The sequence below is a fragment of the Homalodisca vitripennis genome, chromosome 5 (assembly GCF_021130785.1).
Source record: "Homalodisca vitripennis isolate AUS2020 chromosome 5, UT_GWSS_2.1, whole genome shotgun sequence".
Lineage (NCBI taxonomy): Eukaryota > Metazoa > Arthropoda > Insecta > Hemiptera > Cicadellidae > Homalodisca > Homalodisca vitripennis.
This window is the reverse complement of record NC_060211.1, coordinates 80,392,294-80,411,658: the sequence shown is the minus strand read 5'-3', so window position 1 is coordinate 80,411,658 and position 19,365 is coordinate 80,392,294. Positions and strand designations below refer to the sequence as shown.

The 19,365-nt window shown below is 30.2% G+C and overlaps 3 protein-coding genes across 5 annotated transcripts in view; 2 read left to right on the top strand and 1 right to left on the bottom strand.

The window, feature by feature from the left end:
- The first annotated feature begins 172 nt into the window (after nt 1–172).
- On the top strand, nt 173–6,840 carry LOC124362428. Its single transcript, XM_046816918.1, has 2 exons — nt 173–354; nt 4,336–6,840. Exon 2 carries the CDS (start codon nt 4,341–4,343, stop codon nt 5,595–5,597), a length of 1,257 nt encoding a protein of 418 aa, XP_046672874.1. The 5' UTR covers nt 173–354; nt 4,336–4,340; the 3' UTR covers nt 5,598–6,840.
- LOC124362429 (transmembrane ascorbate-dependent reductase CYB561-like) overlaps nt 6,226–19,365 on the bottom strand; it is a 36,523-nt gene continuing 23,383 nt past the window's right edge. For 2 of the 3 annotated variants that reach the window (XM_046816920.1, XM_046816919.1), the window contains exons 2-5: nt 14,514–14,723; nt 11,506–11,708; nt 9,818–9,969; nt 6,226–6,986 (exon numbers count right to left, since the gene is read on the bottom strand). In XM_046816920.1, coding sequence (XP_046672876.1) covers nt 6,851–6,986; nt 9,818–9,969; nt 11,506–11,708; nt 14,514–14,723 — 701 coding nt within the window. In that variant the 3' untranslated portion in view covers nt 6,226–6,850. The remainder of the gene's footprint in view (nt 6,987–9,817; nt 9,970–11,505; nt 11,709–14,513; nt 14,724–19,365) is intronic. The other variant, XM_046816921.1, reaches the window with a different exon arrangement.
- LOC124362430 lies at nt 9,839–13,290 on the top strand. The gene is made up of 2 exons (XM_046816923.1): nt 9,839–9,975; nt 12,358–13,290. Exon 2 carries the CDS (start codon nt 12,771–12,773, stop codon nt 13,107–13,109), a length of 339 nt encoding a protein of 112 aa, XP_046672879.1. The 5' UTR covers nt 9,839–9,975; nt 12,358–12,770; the 3' UTR covers nt 13,110–13,290.

The window sequence follows — 19,365 nt, the reverse complement described above, 5'->3', positions numbered from 1 at the left end:
CCTCCATGGTATGTAATAAATTAACAAATGGTAAAATCATTATTAATGTTAAATAACCCTCAATTTAAAGCATCCGCTACTATTGGATAAAGTTATATACTTGGAAAAATATGGTTTTAGGAGATAAAATCACAAACTCAAATATGACCTTGCGGTTCATCAGAGTGTAAACAACACATTGCCAGATGAAGCTGTTCCCTGAGATGTTCAACATTAGCACTCTGACTTTTATTGTGTTTGAAAATGAGGTTATCGGTGTTATCATCTATTGGAAGTGAGTTAAAAAGAAAACACTCCAATGCAGTGCTACAATTTACTTTTTTTAAATTAAATAATATCTTTATAAATTACAAAGTAAGTATTAATTTCACTTAAATTATATTTATAAAAATGCATTAATCTAAAGCATAAAGAATTAATCTGATGCAAAATTATTTTCTTTTTCTTATAGATAACATGTCTCATCCTATAGTTTTTATCTTTAAAAAAGCCAACCTTTATACTTTAATAGGGTTGCAAATATTTGCCACGTTTATGTTCCAAAAAAAGAACTCTACATTAAATTTAGAGGATTGGAATCTATCCTCTTAATCAGGTGCCAATATGCTTTAAAACAAAAGGTTAATTATTTTTTAAGTTTAAGTTCAAATTTTCTGAAAATCGTATATCTTTTCAAATAAAGTTAAAAAATGGGTTACTCTCCCACCTACAAAATATGAAACGGTTTGAGCCTCCCCAAAGTGATATGCCACTACAGCTATTAGTTTCTACATGACTAATTCAAACCTGCCATTCTGATTCACAATTGTTATCTTAGGATAATGAACTTTGCCCTATCCAGGCTTTTTTCTGAAAAGTTAGATAGTAATGGGTGAATAAGTAAGGTCAGCAAAAAATTAACAAGAATTTAGAGAAACACTGTTTTCAGTTATAGTTTCTAGTTAAGTGTATTTTCATCCATTATGATTAACATCAGCAACCTTCCTTATCTTCTTAACAATGTTCAAGTTTAAGAAATCAGCTTTGAAGGTTTGGATAGCTGAAAGATTGGGCTAAAAAGAGTTTGGAATCTCCTCTTCCTGGAAAATCCTCTTCAATAAACTGAGTATCCAGAATTACCTTCCAAGGAAATGTCTGAAATTTAACTAAAATAATGTTTTATGATCTATTCAGTGGTTTATTAAGAATCCAACAGATTCTTCTTAAAATGGTGTCATTTTCTGTCTATCCATCTTATTTTAGAATAAAATCAAAATTAGGGGTAAAAATATAATTTTATTAGTTTTACGTTGTTTATGTAGTTAGTTAGTCTTACATAGTTGTTTAATGTTTTATGCGTAAATGACAACAATAAAATTGCAGAATAAACATATAAGTAAACAAACTGAGTAAGGTCTTATGACATCTTATAATGTGTCTTAGTAACACATGATGTAATGTTACTTTAGAATATTGATTGGTAAGATTTTCATAACTTTGTATGAGGCTCTTTGATACTTTGTTGTATTAGTTTTTTTTTATTTTATAAATAATCATTTTGAAATACTTGCATGTAATTTTACGTAGATCTCCCTTGAAATCTACCTAAATTCTACCTGCTGTCACAAAAAAACTGATACTCAAAATATACATTTATATTTTTATTATTCATGACTTCCAAGTATAAAATCAACCTCAGTTATATTTAATTATTTAAAAAATTTAAAAGTATTAAATACACTTAGTTTCAAATTATTACTGATGTTATGTAATTAAAACCATAAAATAATATACCATTTTAAATACAGATTTACAACAATCTACTTATACCTACTATCTAAATTTCTATTCGACTATTTTAAAATACGAATGGTGTAATCATACACCAATGTTAACAGGTGCTGGTCATAATTTTGAAGAAACTTTTGCTAATAATTACTGAGCTCACTACTTATTTCTATGAAAATAATTCTTTTGCTGTATTGCTTTTTAGCAATAAGCTTCGAAAGAAATGAAACACAAATAAAATATCATGAAACATACTAAAAAGGTTTTGAATGCATTTCACATGAAACACAAAAAATAGCTTTGACTTTACAATAGAACAGACCTTGGAGATCCATCTACATGGAAATTGTGTGACATACATACTGGGCAGTGATCAGTAGCAGATCAGGAGAAGGGGCTATGGCCCCCGCCAAGACTTAAAAAAAGATGTTTTTATGAGAAAAATACTTGTAATTTAACTATAAAAGTATTAACAAAATTAAATTAACTTTAGCTTCATGTAATCTTTGAGTATGAGCATATTTCCTTATAAATATTTAATTGTTTGTATCGATGTGTATTAAATGTAAATATCGATTTTCAAAATTGCCCATTACAATAATAATAATGATGCATGCACTAAAACTCAGGTGGCTCCTACCTAAAGTGAGAGACTGGATCTGCCCTTAGTGGTGATGCATAGATAGTGTTTTTGGTTTAAGTAATAAATCTTTATTTGAATCATAAAACTTTCTCATTAAGATGAACCGAAGTCAAATATGTAAATATTATGTACTTATTGTACGAATGTACTCAATAAAAGTGTTTTATTGAGTAATTTTATTGTAAAATTTACACACTACTACTATGCACTATTCACAATAAATTTTTCTGTTGCTTGGTATTAGAGATAGCACACATCTAGCTAGAATGATGAATAGCAGTAGTCAACAGGCAGCGTATCCAATAGGTGAACAATCTTTTTACTAAATAGTCTATAGTAATGTTGTTTGAGTTTTAGTGGCTTATTTAACAAGCTTATGGCTGTAAAAAGCACTGTGGGTAGTTATATTTTATCAAAATATGATATTCTTTCCATTGTACAAATAAGGTACCGTAATAGCAGTATGAACAATATGTTAATTTTATTAGTGACAAGAACTTAAAAGCTTTAATTAGCACAATAACAATGACAATTGATAAAGCTGTTGATCATTGACCTTGAAACTTGAAGAAGTTCCTTACTCACAATCGTATATTTTAATTAATAAAATACTGTTCTGTGTTTTTATTAACACGTTCACGACATCAGCATTTTTCCAGACTTTTTTATTTGCAGTTGAATTTTTCATTAATAATGGCAAAAAAACCATAATGACTTTTTTTTACATCAAACATCTAAGTATAATGAGAAAGGTATGTAGGCTTTGCAAGTTTGCACAAAAACAATGATTTCATCATGTTTTTCTAATTTTTCTCTGTGCACCCCAAGAGGTATCTAAAAAAATAATTTACCTTAAAAATTAAGCAATAGTGCACCTGACAGGTACATGATAGTCTGAGGTATTTATTTAAGCGCGTGATCAATGCCCTCTTCAGATTTAATTTTAGCTCTCTTCCTGAACTCAGCCCCAGATGGACTTTTTATGATTGAATAATTTCAAAAACTGAAATTTTAGGTGGTTAAAATTTACTTTTTATAAGCGTTACATTTATTAAAAAAGTTTAGCGTTCGATAAAGAATAATCTCTGAAAGAATTTTATCATGGGCTTACAAGCCATTGTACAAAAAGGCTGTGTCAGGCCTGTTGTAGAACGCAAACTTAAGTACAGACAATATTATAACCTATTTTAAAAACTAAGTAACTAAAAACAAGTTTCAAATTAGCGCACTATTATTATTTTATGACACTGAAATAACATAGTCAAAATGTAATGTTATGGTACGCCTTATTTATAATACCAACTAATGCGAATCCATAATTTATAATTATTTATTTTTTATTTATTTATAATTATCATCAATAGTGATGATAATGATTGTCATATCATACAAATTACCTCAAACTCACTCAGGTAGCCCAATAAATCTTAGTTGGTCAGTAATATTCAAACAAATCAACAACAAGCTAGCAGAAAATGTTAACAATTTACCAACACAAACAGTAACAATGAGATTTCAAGGTACAAAACGATCTGCGATGCAAGGGGAGCAGATGGCTCGTCCAGTTAACTGTATTCCGAGTGAAGAGCACTCAAGTTGTGAAAAATGTATATCATTTAATGAGATGGTTTATAAATTTGTATGAACTGTATGCTCATAAAAATTCCTGTTAAACATTACCTTTGTATACACAATGTAATTGAAATTATGAAGGGCTGAAAGATACTCAGAGACTATCTTTCTGATGTATTGGAAATGGTACATATATTACAATTATAAATAACATAAAAATTAATTTTATACAAAGAGAAAAAGTTCTATATTTTGGTGCAACTTAGTATTTTTATGTTTATATATAAGTATTAACAAACAAAAATATGAACATTATTAATGCTATATAAAACTGATTTAACCTTCTTTTTTAGGAGTAATGGCAATCTGTCGACCCTGGCTTGATAAGTTATTTTATGTCAGTATCCTCCAGTCAGACGAGGATGCAAGAGGAGGTCATAGTCCTGTGTATGTCATCAGCTGCAAAGTTCAGGCTGCTGTGGACAGCAGTTGCCACTACATGAGTACCATAGAGAGGGTGCAGGTAGAGTATTGCGTTAGTAGCAACAACAACACCAAGATTCGATCCTTTCTTATAAAAGCACCCTTGGCAAATAGCACTATCAATGACAGTATTTTCATAGATAACGAAATCCTCATGTATGATGAGATCATTCCAAAAATACTGGAAATCGCCCAGTTGGAAGTGGCACCTAAAAGGTACATTTCTCCTCTAACTGAGGTTTTAGTGATGGATGATTTAAAAGAGGCCGGTTACATAATGTGCGACTCCATTAAGAGATTAGACTATAAGCATGCAAAGGCAGTTTTGATCACGTTGGCCAAGTTTCATGCGGCATCAGTTGCTATCAACCGAGACCATCCTGAAGCTATAGAGCGAAATGGTGTTGAAACCGTGTTTACAAATGATCCTAAATATGGTGAGAGATTCAAGCCTAGAATACTTATAAGATTGAACGGCCTGGCAAAAGTATTGCAAACGATAAATGGATGTGAAAAGTTCGGTGATATTCTGCTTGGTGCTGAAGAAGCTTCTTGGGATCTTATCACAGAAATGTTTAAGCCCAACAGTCAACTCAATGTTCTGAACCATGGAGACTTTTGGACGAATAACATGTTGTTTAAATATGACAGCGCAGGATTCATTAGTGATGTTAAGCTGATTGACTATCAGTTGCGGAGATATTGCAGCCCAGCTATTGACTTGCTCTATTTGTTCTTCACCAGTGCCGACGATGGAGTGCGGATGAGGATGTATGAACTGTTGGAGATGTATCGTCACACACTCAACAGTTCTCTTGCTGAGCTAGGGTGTCCACAGCGCCTGTCCAGGAATGATCTGAAAGAGGATATCTCCAAGTGTAGTCCTCTAATCTTACTGATTTGCCTCTACCTTCCTTTTATATTTCCTGACCCAGACAATCATTTCGATGTGAGCAAGATTGAAGCTTCTGAGGAGAGTATGACCAGTTTAGATTTTGATGTAAATCCAATTTTGCTTCCTTTCAAAAACAAATATTTTAGAAAAGCTCTGCCGGAAATGTGCAAGGAACTTGAGACAATGAAAGTATTTAAGATTCTCATGAGAAATAAGAAACATAAGAAGAAACCCTAGTAACAGTTGCATTACTGCAAATGTTGTTGTTGAACTATTTTTGTACATAGTATATTGTTTACGGATAATGTTTGGTAAATATACATGTTGTAAAAATAATGCAATGGGTTAATCATTTTCAGTATAGTTGAACTTTGTAACATAGAAGTTGGAACACTGGATTTAAACATAAGACTTGTTAAACATAAACATGTTACTATTTGTTAAACCTGCTCATGGATTTGTTCTATTGATAATGCACAGGAAATGATAACTACAAGCATAGATGGTAAACTTGCAATTAATTTCAAAGGCGTTGGTAAGACAAGAACAACACAATAACGGTAAATACAAATTACAATACAACCTTGAATAAAATGGTCATTACAATTTATGAGTAATGGATGCTTAAACAGATAACAGGATTATTGTACTAATAATAGTAGCAAATGTCCAAAATCTTGTTATCTTATGTTATTCAAACAGTCTATTGTCAATGACAACTTATCTATGAATTACTAGTATATCATTAGACTGTATATCGCTATTCCCTGTAATATGTCAGATTAGTACTTGAAGGACGTTAGTCTATATTTTTATTTATTTAGTAAAAACAGTATTATTTACTTCTAGGATCCACACAAACAACTACGGGTATAACAGATTTTATTTATATTATACAAAAGTGCAACTGTCACTAGGTACTGTTAGAAAAATCTTTGTTGCATAAAATGAGCACAATGTCAAAATATACAATAGTTTTTTTTAAACATTTTTACAATATTATTATTTGATCTACATATTGTAAATTGTTCTTAGTTTTTATAATTAGCTAAACATCTGAACAATACATGTCTTTAATATATTCATTTTTATTATTTTCTTAACATTAATTGTGTGTGTTGTTAAATTTGCCTTGTTGATATTATATTGCATGAAGCATGGACTTTGAAAGTTGAAGTTTTTCTAGCTACTTTACATTGTTGGTTGTGTTTGTTTTCAGTTGCTATTTATTAGTTTCCACTGAGCCGCAACGGTATATTGTGAGAATATGTGTAATCAATTACATAAAAAGAGGCACTTTATGCTATCTTTGTATAGAAAACTACTTTTACAAAACCATCAAACAATTAGGCAACCTGGGCATTATTTAATATCCTGCATAGGGCATACATTATACTTATATCTACTGTATAAAAACTGTTTTTATTATTTATTTTTGTACAATGCTGTAAATATTTACGTAATAAATTATTTTCTTCAAGCATAGTATTTTAATCAGATACAAGAGGCTCTCTTCTGTAATTAGGGCGAGTCTGTATGTAGACAACCAGGACTGCGAATATCGCAAAAGATATTCCACACAAGTTCATCATTATTCCTTCACCACTGAATTGGTTGTATCCCTCACTGAAAAAATTCAAAATGTTATACTCTGGCATTGTATGCAATAACTAACAAAGAATTCACTGGTTAAAAAAATATTAATTTATATTTAAAAAATAATTTAAAATTATCAATTATAATTTTTTAAATTTGTTTTTAATAATAATTGTATCTTAAAGCCATTTCTACAAAAATCTTAGTGAGGTTTGTAAATGGTATCCAAGCATACGATTATGAATTAAAATTTAGGATGAAAGTAACCAATATGCCTAAAGTTCACTGCCAGAGATAAAATATTCATACTGTCATAGACCCTAAACATGTAAAGCATGTATGTACTAGAATTTAGAACACAGGGCTGTACATATTTCGAAAGAAGATTTATTAAAATCTGCCATATGTTTTTACTGCAGAACTCCTCTAAGAATCTTTGACCAATTATGGCAATTAATATGTGATTTTGAATGCATATGTTTTCTTTTAAGTTTTAAAAGAATCAAAAGTAAAAGGATAAAAATTGAAGGGTTACACGTTTGTTATGCATTACAGTATATTTACTACATTTAATATAACATACTATAGTTTATGGAATAGTGTAATTAGATTATGCTATAATGGAGCAGTAGAACGAAATTTTTCTTGGGAACCCAGAAAATATGTGGGGGGAGGAGGGGGCTTCCGGGTATGTTCTAAAACACTGTTTTTTGGTCAAAACTGTATTAAGTAGTTTGAACAAGGGTGAATATCATACACAAAATTTGCACATAGTTTGAAATTTAAGAACTTCATTTTGATAAATTCAGACATACTAAAAAGTAATAATGAAACTTACAGCTAACTAAGGCAAACCCACAATCAATAACAAAAACATGTTACCTGTAGCAAATAAAGGCATAAACCAATATTCAGTCTTTGTAGTTACCAAAAAACAAGTTTCAACTCTACTGACTAATTCTTGACTGGTCATTTACACTTTTGGAAAAGTCTCTATGTATGGACAAGATGGAAATGACGATTCAATCTCCTGCAAGTCATCTTGACCAAAACCACATCTTCAAGGGACAAAGGCAAGAATAGTTCTTTCAGCAGTTGCTGACAATGCTGCTAAGACCAACAGTAACTTGAGTACTTTATAAGTTCAAATAAGAACTCCTAGTTCTCTTGAAGTTCATTTTTAATAATTGCAGTTAGGTCAAGGAAACTTCTAACTTATCTTTTTCTAGCCCTGGATTTATAGAAAGTTGGCTTAAGAGTTTTCTTTGTCCAAAATGGTTACGTATATCATTCACTTCACATCTTACTTCTTCCGTTTTTCCTTTCACTTTGCATTGAAACATGTCAATGTTCTGGTATACTTTAAAACCATATGTTGAATTCAGTAATTAATGTCTGACATTAATTTTTCGATAATATCAAAGTACTGTTTTCTCAGACATGGTTCTGCCCCAGTGAATGTTACTGACCAATTACTTAATCATACAAGGGAAGTAAATCTAAATCTACTGTTTGTTAATTTACTTTGCTCCAAAATTCATGATACTTCTCATCTTTCCTCAAAGCTGTTAAACAAAACTTTACACTATTAACTTGGGCTAAGACATAGGATATGCTGATATTATCTGCAGCCTCTTAGCAACCACTTCAGCTATTTCAAAAAATCAAGTCAGTGACTGTGCAAGATTTTTCAAAAAATAATAATAGTGAGCCACTCGCTTTTGGACCTTCAGTTCTGAGATTTTTACAATAGATCAGTAAAATAGCCTCATATTTTAAATTAACTGCTTGTAAGGATTTTAATCTAACTGTCCATCTTGTGGGACATAATAGTTATAGTTTAGTGTTTCTTTGGCAGAGCAGGATTGCCATTCTCATTTGGTTGATAATGAAGCATAAAGTAATTTCTTTTAGCTTGGTTTTTGAAGTTCATTCACATTTTTGTAGTACATTTTTGAATTCAGGTACAGCCAATAACATCAATAATAGCTAAATTTAACAAATGATTAAACGCAGTGTAAGTTAGTTGCATGTTGTACCAGTTAATTTATTTGAGCAAGAGTTCCTCCCATGTCCTCTCATAATATCAGCCCAATCATAAAACTCGACATTTCTCGATGCCCAGTTCAATTCTTATCAGAGCACCTTGTATTATTTTGATGAATTTCCCTAGTTGTTGAAAATGTTCCATATAAGTCGATAAAATTTTCATAACCCTCAAAATCTTCATTGACATGTTTAAAACTCAAGGATATCTGTTCTTTGTCGAAATGTCTGTTGTCTAATCCATTTTTAGGTAAAATATTCATCATATCTAAGACTCCAGGATATCTACTCTTTTGCCGTAACATCTGTCGTCTTATGTACTATTATGGCAAAATATTCATTATGTTGCGTGGTCCATTAATAAAAATGTGGCAGTTCAAACTCAGTTCATAAGGTAATAAGTTTTTATACATAATATATGTGTTTAAGAAAACCATTTTTGAGTTTCAGTTGATTTTAATGGGGTATGTTTATGACTTATTCAACATGTAGTGTAGTTATTTTTACCACGTCACATATGTATTTTGATATTATTCTGATAGTTTATAGCATGTATTTAACTATATTGGAATTTATGTTTCATACAGGATTTTTAAATAATTTTATTTTCAAACAAGAACAATACCTTAAACAGCAATTGAAATTAATTAATAAGAATCAAGGACTAAATTTAGATCTTTATTTAAAACAATTTAAGTGAAAAGAAATTAAATAAAGATACACAAAATAAACAAAACGAATTAAGAGAAAACAAATTTTAAATGAGTAAATAAAACAAACAACTATGTTGGGAAATTCTGAACTGATTTACTTACATATTTTTGATTTCTTCAAACAGCCCGAGCAGAGCAGTGGTGGTAGCCATGATAAATGTAGTTAGGCCCATGAACACATGAAGAGGTTTGTACTTGACCCGGTACTCCACCTGGACTCCAGGCCAAAGGAATGAAGCACAACCTAAGATTCCCTACAGGTGATGATTCTCAATTATTATAATAAATTGGCTTTATAAGCATTAGAACCTTAATGGACAACGTTGGATGTATAATTAATGTAAATTTGGTAATTTACCAACCCAATATGTCTATAACAAAAGGTGATGTAATTTTGTTGTTGGTTAGATTAATTGTTTTTATTTCAGAGTCATAGCTCTCTCATATAATTTTCTTAAGTCTTCTTACCTATTTCAGGAAAATTAGGAAAAATTTGATAACTCCAGTATTTGATTAAATACAGGAAAAAATATTTGAAGTAAAAATATTTGTCAATATTGATACTAAACACTCTCATAAAAAATAACTGAATATAAGGATGTGAATTTTTAACATTTGTATGAGTTATAACTTTATGGAATTAAATATATTTAATAACTTTTTGCTTAAGAAAGTGATACGATTTTTAATAAAAATTGCTTAAGGCAATTAAATACATGAGTATATATATATATATATATCTAATATATATATATATCTTAGATATATTAAAATAAATTCACAATTACAGTATTTTTTTGTAAAATGATCAAAAAACTTTTTCCCCAAAAAATGTTAAAACCGATTGCATAACATTACGATAGAGTGAAGGAAGATTTTATAGAATAAGTATTTTATATACTTTGCTATTCTTATGTTATAATTGCATATAATAATGTTTTTTTTTTAAATATAAAAGTAATTCTAGATATTAATTTACAATAATTTCTCTAATTAATTGATTTCTTCTTTGGTTTATTTTACCTCCTGGAAATCATGGTGATGCTAGTCCACATGTGTTGTTTAATTTTAATGGAGTTTAAAAATTGTAAACAGTCCCGTAAAGTTAGTGGATCAAATAAGGTTTCACCTGAAGTAGGGTGAAGATAATCACACTATAATAGTCAATGAGTTGTAACATAGTAGAATAGACAACAAGGCCTAAGGGTTAACACCATTAGAACATTACTTAGAAGTTATAGAAGTCAATGTTTTTCTAAGATCTAGAGAATTTTCATTTTGCTCTTGATTGAGGAGCTTTCACCAGGTGTTGATATCACATATTGGCCACTGAGCTTAGTGAATTTTCTCAGAAAATTATTGCAGCATTTGGTAATTTGGTGTCTGCTCTCTGAATTTTTGAATATAGTCTGCAAAATAAACATTACGTTGTTACATTACAGTGTACTAATGTTCATTTTTGTTACCTTCACATACATTACAGTTTTGAAAATGTAGAGGTACACAGGTGCATGCGTTGCAAAAGTAATGATGGAAGTAGAAAATGTTATAATTGTGAATATATCATAAATATCAGATTAGTATTTAATGGTTACAGTAAATATTATTTGGAACATGGTTTGAAAGTTAATTTGTTCAGAAGTGATAACTATTCTACCTCACATCCTTTTAAACTTCAAGAGAGGTAAACTTCCTTAAAGTTAAAACTGTGTCTTTGTTACAAGTTACTAAAAGTCTACATCAAATAATTCTATCATAGTTACTTCTACCAGTATGAGTTCTACTCAGACCTGTGTAAAGTACAGAGCTGTTGTCAGGACACCCATCCAGCTGTGTAGAGAATACCAGTTGGGTTTGCCCTGGTAATTGTGACAGTCAAGGATAGCCCAGTAGCCTATGACTATCAAAATCACTATGAGTATGATGTATCCTGCATGTAATAGTTTCAAATCCTTCTTCTTACCATACCTAAAAATTCTAAACGTCATCAGCTCTGTAAATAGAACACAATACTGAATCATTAAGTGGGTTTATTAAGCATAAGCATTGTATATTACTAGAGAGATAGCATATTTCTATTTAATAAATTTTAAAGATTATACATGTAGAAAACATTAAGCTGAATAAAGTTGCCAATCAGTAAAGTATCAGAAGACCAATTTCCAATTCAATGTTGAATTAATTTTTTATAAATCTGTAACCCAATCCAAATAAGCACTTTATATGAAGTACTTTTCAAACATGTGCCTCTAAAAGTTCACTTACTTATGTTCTGGATGATCTGGAATCATTTATCTCGTTACTTCAGGCTACATTCAGATATTTATTTTTTATGTTTTTGAATCTGCCATACCCTAACACTAGGATTGGAACCCAGGATCCTAGGGTGAAAAGTTGAAACACTAATTAATCAGCTGCCTGGGATCCTTTATTTAGGAGCTAAAGTTTTATTATACCACTTCAAACTGTGTCAACTTTGATTTCCCCAATTCAAGAATAGTGCAATGAAGTATTACTGACAGTCAGTGCAGTGTGATCAAGATAACGTGAACACAGAAGGATTTTATTAACATATTCTTTTATTATTTATAAAACTTATTTTAGCTGATCAGCACTATTATCGTGATTGTAAATATTTTCAGCTCTCTATTGGAACCAGATATGAAAAGTACATCTGTCCCTAATGTTGTCAAATGTTACCATAATACATTACAGTACAATGTGCGGTAGAACTAATTAAGCAGTTTTAAGGAGTTACAAAAAAGTAAAGGAGCTAGATAGATGAAAATGGAGTATACATTAGATATCAATAGTAAATACCATTGAACTGGAAGAAGTCACAACCACAGAACACCTTGGTATAACTCTTGATGACAAACTCTCATGGACGGCTCATATAGACACTCTCTGCAATAAATTAAGTACAGGACTGTGTGTTATAAGAAGAATGAAACATGTAAGTGATATGACAACCACAAAAACAGCTTATCATGCTCTATTTGAACCACATCTCAGATATGGGATCGCAGTATAGGGCAGCACTACAGCAGGGAACATGCAGCGCATTCTTATCCTCCAAAAACGGGCCATTAGAATCCTGTATAATCTACAATTCAGAGAATCCTGTAGAGCAGCCTTCCAAGAACTGAGGATTCTTACAGTGATCAACTTGTACATCCTGGAGGCAATAACCCACGTCCACATCAAGGAACCGGAATCTGCTAGAAGTGGATCACAATTCCACCAGTACAACACCAGACATGCCAACAACTACTGCCTACCTGTGCACAAACTCAGCTCCACTGAAAAGAAGACAAGCTACATTATTGGTGCCAAGATGTGGAACGCCCTGCCAGACGCGCTGAAGGAAAGCGGCTCTTTAGAAGAGACCTGAAGAACTGGCTACAAGATCGGCCCTTTTATACTTTAAATGAATTTTTTTTACTGTTGCAATTCTTGACGCCTTAACATTAAGATCTTTTAATGTCTTATTAATGTGACACTATACTTATCTTGATGATAATGTAATAAAGATATTTTGACTTGACTTGACTTGAATTTTATGTTAACTAAGTTTGAAAATAATGTCCTCAAGATGGCGGCCATTAGGAATACGATTTCACACTGCTGAATACGATTTCTGAGGTATTGTACAGCTTCATCAGTTATCATCATATCACGGAGTATAGTGTTACCCTTTCCAATAATCTGCTCTCTCAGCTCTGGCTGTGTAAGGGCAATGTTTAAAGACACAATGTTTGTTCAGATATCCTCAAAGCAAGAAAACACAAAAGCTTAAGTCTGTAGACCGTACAGGCACCTCCACTCTCTGTGTTGTGATCACTGATTTATTCTTTTCATAATACGCCCGCACTGCAAAGCTTGGATGTTCTCCAGTCTAAACCATGTTGATATAGAACCACCGATAAAAGACAATGATAACAGCTTTATTCCCCTCTCTCTCTCCCACAGCCTGAGAATTTTCTCAATCAAATTTCTTAATCAGTTCTGTCTCACCCGGTAAGTAGTACTTAACATGTATTACTATTTACTGTATTTTCACTCTTGGCCTTTCACTAAACGAAGTAATAAGTGAGTTTTTCTGTTTTAATGACAAAAGAAATTTTGTTACCATCTGTCACTTTAGGAAACTGATGGACATCCAGACTGAGATTTGGCATCAATTAATAATTAATTTAAATAACAATTATTTACTGGAGTTAAATTAGGGCAAAACACGATTCTTTTTAGATGTAACCTGATATTCAATTCTCATTAAAATTATAATGTTGACTGTAAAAAATTTAAGAAATAACTAAACTAATTGTTTTTTTACCATTACCCATTTATTATATTACATTAAGAGTAGGAAAATCAAAATATTTTTTTAACTACAATATTAATGCGTTAGTTAAATAATAACTACAAAAATAATATATAATAATGCCTATTCTTTCATTCACTTAGTTTGCGTTACAAAAGTCCACACTCAATGTTATTTACAAAACCTTCTTCTCGGTCACAAACCATTGTCATATTTTATAAGTTAGATTGAGTTTGATAGGAAATAACAGATATTACAGATAGTACTGTTCATCCCTTTCCAAAAAAAGGTAACATGTTATGCATTACATTACATTATTTTAAAATGTAATTAATTATTCATTTAATAATAATTATGTGGTTCAATAGATTATAAAATATAATGAACATAACAAATAAATCTGACATATTATGCTGTGATTGAATGATTAGATTAACCTTGTATTTTAAATTATACTCTTACTAATATACTGACCAAGTGCACATAGATATATTAGTCCAATGGGCATACAAAGAGCATGCCAGTTAAACTGGACCTTGGGTTGAGAGTTCCATGCAAGGCCATTCCGGAATCCAAACACCCAGATGCAGAGAAGTATGATAGCCAATAATCCAACTCCTTGTGTCAGCCAGAATAGGATGTTATAGCAGGCATAGCTATGTCTACGAGCCATCTCAACGTCACCTATACAAATGAGGCTTAGTTTCTCAACCCTTCTTAATTTCAAACCATCAGTGAATATCCCCAATGTTTTCTTTGTGATTATTGTAGTTGTATAAGAATGTTGCACTTCAGTACAGTTTCCAAATTGATTACATACTACTTGTATAATCTATAAGGTTACCAGATTAGTGTATAGGTTAACACTGAGTGTCCAGACTTGTTTAATACTATAATTGGTACTTATTAAATACTGTCTGCAATTAAACATATTACCAACTAACATATTTAAGATAATTAAACACATATGAAAATTTTCTTTCAATTTTTTATTTACTTCATTTACCTTAACCTTTCAGTACCTGAAGACGAATTCATTGAATTCGAAATGTACATTGTACAATAACAAAATATATAAAAAGTGTTAAAAGGTTTATTATTGTATATTATAACAAACACTTTTTGAGGCTACATTTCTAATATCTTTAAGATCTTCTAGGATGAGTAAATTGTTGACAATAATACTTCTATAATATATAAAATTATATTATCTAAAACAACAAATAAATTGTCAAAATAAAGATATGTATATATAAAATTATATAGGAGCAACGAACACTGATACCTGTGAACTGTAACATGTTTGGTGCTCCCGGCTTGAGCAAGCATATCTTTCAGTGGTCGTGCTTGTTTACGCGTTGATGAATTTTGTTGAAATAAATACCATTGGAATTGTTATAAAAATTGAAAAATAGTTAGTAACTTGTAACATCTTTCTAACTTAGTTTTCTAACAGCTGATGCCTACGAAAAGACAAAATGTTTATTGCTCTCGGCTTGTGCAAGCATACCTTTAAAGTGGTACTGTTTGCATATACACTGATGGATTTCGTTGAAACAAGTACCGTTGGAATTAAAATGAAATTGCTCAAGATTTGGTGAGGTGAACTTTTACTGTATTACATTTCCATTTTGACACTGTAACTTTTGACTGAAGACCAGTGCAGAATAGTATAGTTATCTATATTTTACTTGGAACTTTTTAAAATTGTAATTTGGCTATAACTAACTAAACAATCATTTCAGTTAATTATACTAACTATATGTTAATCTTCAAAAACTTTAATCCAGATTTCCAGTTGATAAACTCTAAACTTAGTTCCTATTTTGAAAACACAGTTTAAAATTAGATCTTACTTTTATCACTATTTATCAGTTAATTGCTTGAATAACTACCTAAAATTAGACTTTTAATTTGAGTACTTTCACTTGCACACATTAGTATACTCTCATCCAATATTTGCTGATCACCAGCATGAAATACCAAACCCTAAAAATCTCATCACTCAACTAAAACTTATGAATTCCTACATAAAACTTAAATAGTCTTTAGGCGACTATATTGTTGTATTCTCTCATTGCAAATTAAAGCCTTTTCACACTTTTATTACATTGTAAATTAATCAATAAACATAGAATCATTTACATAATAATTCATTAACATAATGGTGTAGTTATAACTGAGATTTTTATAATATGTAAAAGCTAAATTTTTAGGGAACTGGGCAAGTTTTGTGTGATGTCAAAATAAGTGCATGTTTTGGAAGTTGTCATAAAAAATAAATAATGTAAAATGCCTAAGTGGTTAATCACAGAGATAGACGTTTACTAAGTTGAGTATGAATATTTTACTGTATCTTTCCACCAAAGAGAAAATATAAAGTTATCAATTTTTAATTTTCTCCAGAACCAAGTATAATGAACAATTTACTGGTAAAAATCTTAAACTACTTTTATATGAAAATTTAAATATATACAGGTAGAAAATTGTAGATCTTTGTATTTACAACAATTACAACTCAATCCAAGGCAATATGCTTGAGAATCGTGTGCAGTTGTAAAATATATCTATTTCCTATGTTCTGTTGGTACAATTTTTAAACAGCAGTAGATTTTAATTAACATGTTCATAAAATATGATAAAAACCTTAGGTCAGTTAATTGGATAACTTTAGTTTGAAAATTTTCAAATAAAGAAGAAAGATCTGACTGATGATGATTCCAAAATATAATTTTGGCACTAAAATCTAAAAATTAGAATTTTTTGTTAATTCCCCTCTCCGCTGGATGGTCTTATAGAATAAACACTCCCCCAACCTCCAACATCATTGTAACAACAGTTCAGGCACTCACTACAGTTTATTATCCTGGTTATTCACAGATAGTGTCATGAATATTATTTAAAGTTAACATTATCATGATAACAGCTTATATACAGACTTTTTTATACGCCATCAAATGTTTCAATAATAATGGCAAAAACTGTAATAGTTTTTTTTATGTTAGACGTCTAAGAATAACGAGTAAAGTATCTAGGCTTCAAAATTTGTTATGAATCAATTATTTCAATGTTTTTTTTATAATTTTTCTCTGTGTACCCCAAGAAGTATCTAAAAAGTTAATTTACCTTAAAAATTAAACAATCATGAATCCGAGCAGGATAATCTGAGGGTATTTGTTTAAGCGCAGATCAAATTTAAAAACTACCAAGACAGGCAATAAAAACCCAATAAGGAAATGCCTAGTAACATTTACATTGGACGAATGAGTGCATGATGTGCTTTACGAAAGCCTGGTATGTACCTGTTGGGGTACACGTTGTTGTGAACGTTTTAATGACCTTTCTAAAATAGCTACTCCTCATCATTACAATTAAATAAATAAATAATAATTACTTACTGAAGTTGTTACTGTATAATCACAGAGGAGAATCAATCTTTTTAAATTCCATCCAGATATCAAAATTGTTAAATTCAATTAGTTCATTTATCTGAGAAAGATAAGATAAAATATCATTTGTTTGATCTTTTACCCAAGGTATTAGAACATTTCTAATGTTTTGTGAAATCAGTGTTTTGGTCAAACACAACGATAATAGAAAAGAGCTTGATGAAATAATGCCATTAAACTGTGCTCATTGACAAACAATAGTAGTCAGAAACATCTAATACTATATTCAAAGTTTATAAAAGTGTTAATTTTTCATACACATTCTGTAAACTTAGAGATACCTAAATACATCTTTAATTTCAAAAATGTTATTAAAAATTATTTTAAATATTTATTAAACAGTACTTCTTGGATATTTGTTCTGCAAAGCTACACAAAAACAAATAAATTCAGTTTTCTTCTTATGAAATTAAAGTTTTAGCTGTCAAACAATAATTTTATAACTGTCAAATAATCTTACACAGTACAATACAAATATAGGCATCATAATGAGAATATTCCTCATGTATTTCAATAGTGCCATTGTAATTACAAAATTTCACTAAAATGACACTAAAAATAATTAGATCAACACTATGGAACTATTAAAACAATTCTTACAGAGTTACAGTTTCTATTGTCTATTGATCGAACCATTTAAATAGATTATTAACTATTAGTTACATAATTATTTTTAAGTTATATTTTAAATTTACTTTAGTTTGTATAACTTCTTGTATGTGTTAAAATTACAACATTTAATTATATTGATGATGCTTTTTATAAAAGTCTATATTGTCACTTTCAAAATAGTGCTATTTTGTAATCTTTTAATGATCATTGGCTTGAATATATGATACTCCTTAGCATACTTAAAATACTCCAAAACACATAACCAGTAACAAAATAAAGCAACTTGTTCCAAATGGTACGAAAAGGTGCATGTTCAGCCGGAATTGGTTTACTTTAATTCTATTAATTTAATTATTTATTAATAATAGTCTGACTACTAGATTACAAGACTGAAATATGCCTCTTTAAGGTTCTGTAATGATTGCTGACGCTGATGTAACATTTATTTATGTGTCTGAGGATTTGTCTTAAGTGTATAAAGCTATTCTGTGTATAAAAAAAATATTATCTGAGAAGAAAATTATTGTTCATATTTTTAACCGTTTAGATACCCTCCTATTTCCATCATCAACAAAACTAGCATGGCCGACAATTAAATTCTTTCATAAGGGAAATTATTCTATTGATTTCAATAAAAACCCAGGAGTGTGCTTAAACAATGCAAATTAGCTTTCCGCCTCCGCAAAGCCTTATAGAAATAAAGTTTACAGTTTACACAAAATTTATAATTTTGTCATAACACATACATGCCAGAAGATAACCTTTTAAAACCTGAATGTCATGTTCAATCTAAGGCAGGTCTTTCTCAACAGCAAAATCTAAAAATTTAACTTAGAATTGAAAAATTGCTATTTATTAATATTTAGGAAAGAAGATTATTAGCATTTTTATTGAGAATGATTATGCTATTTGCTTTGTATACCATAACAATAAATTCAAATTGGTAAGAAGAATAAAATTGAAAGGATAAATCATGTTATTGTGATTTTATATGGATTTAGCATCTTTAGACAAGTTATAAAAGTTGAAGAAACTGCTAATAGTTTTTTTTATTTTGTTCAGTAGATAAAACCAATGGTGTAACTAGTACTTAGTTTTGTGGGGGGAGGGGATGAATCTGATTGAAGAGCACTACACTAGGGGTATGGAATAGATCTAAATAAATTACATAGGCCTAATTAAAATTTAAAAAATTAACTGCTCCATTTCAAATAAACGGGATTGCACGTATACATATATTTTTAAAATTTGTTATTTGGACTATT

Excerpts from the sequence above, each read along its gene's own strand:
- LOC124362428 (XM_046816918.1), top strand. The coding sequence starts at position 4,341 with ATGGCAATCTGTCGACCCTGGCTTGATAAGTTATTTTATGTCAGTATC.
- LOC124362430 (XM_046816923.1), top strand. The coding sequence starts at position 12,771 with ATGCAGCGCATTCTTATCCTCCAAAAACGGGCCATTAGAATCCTGTAT.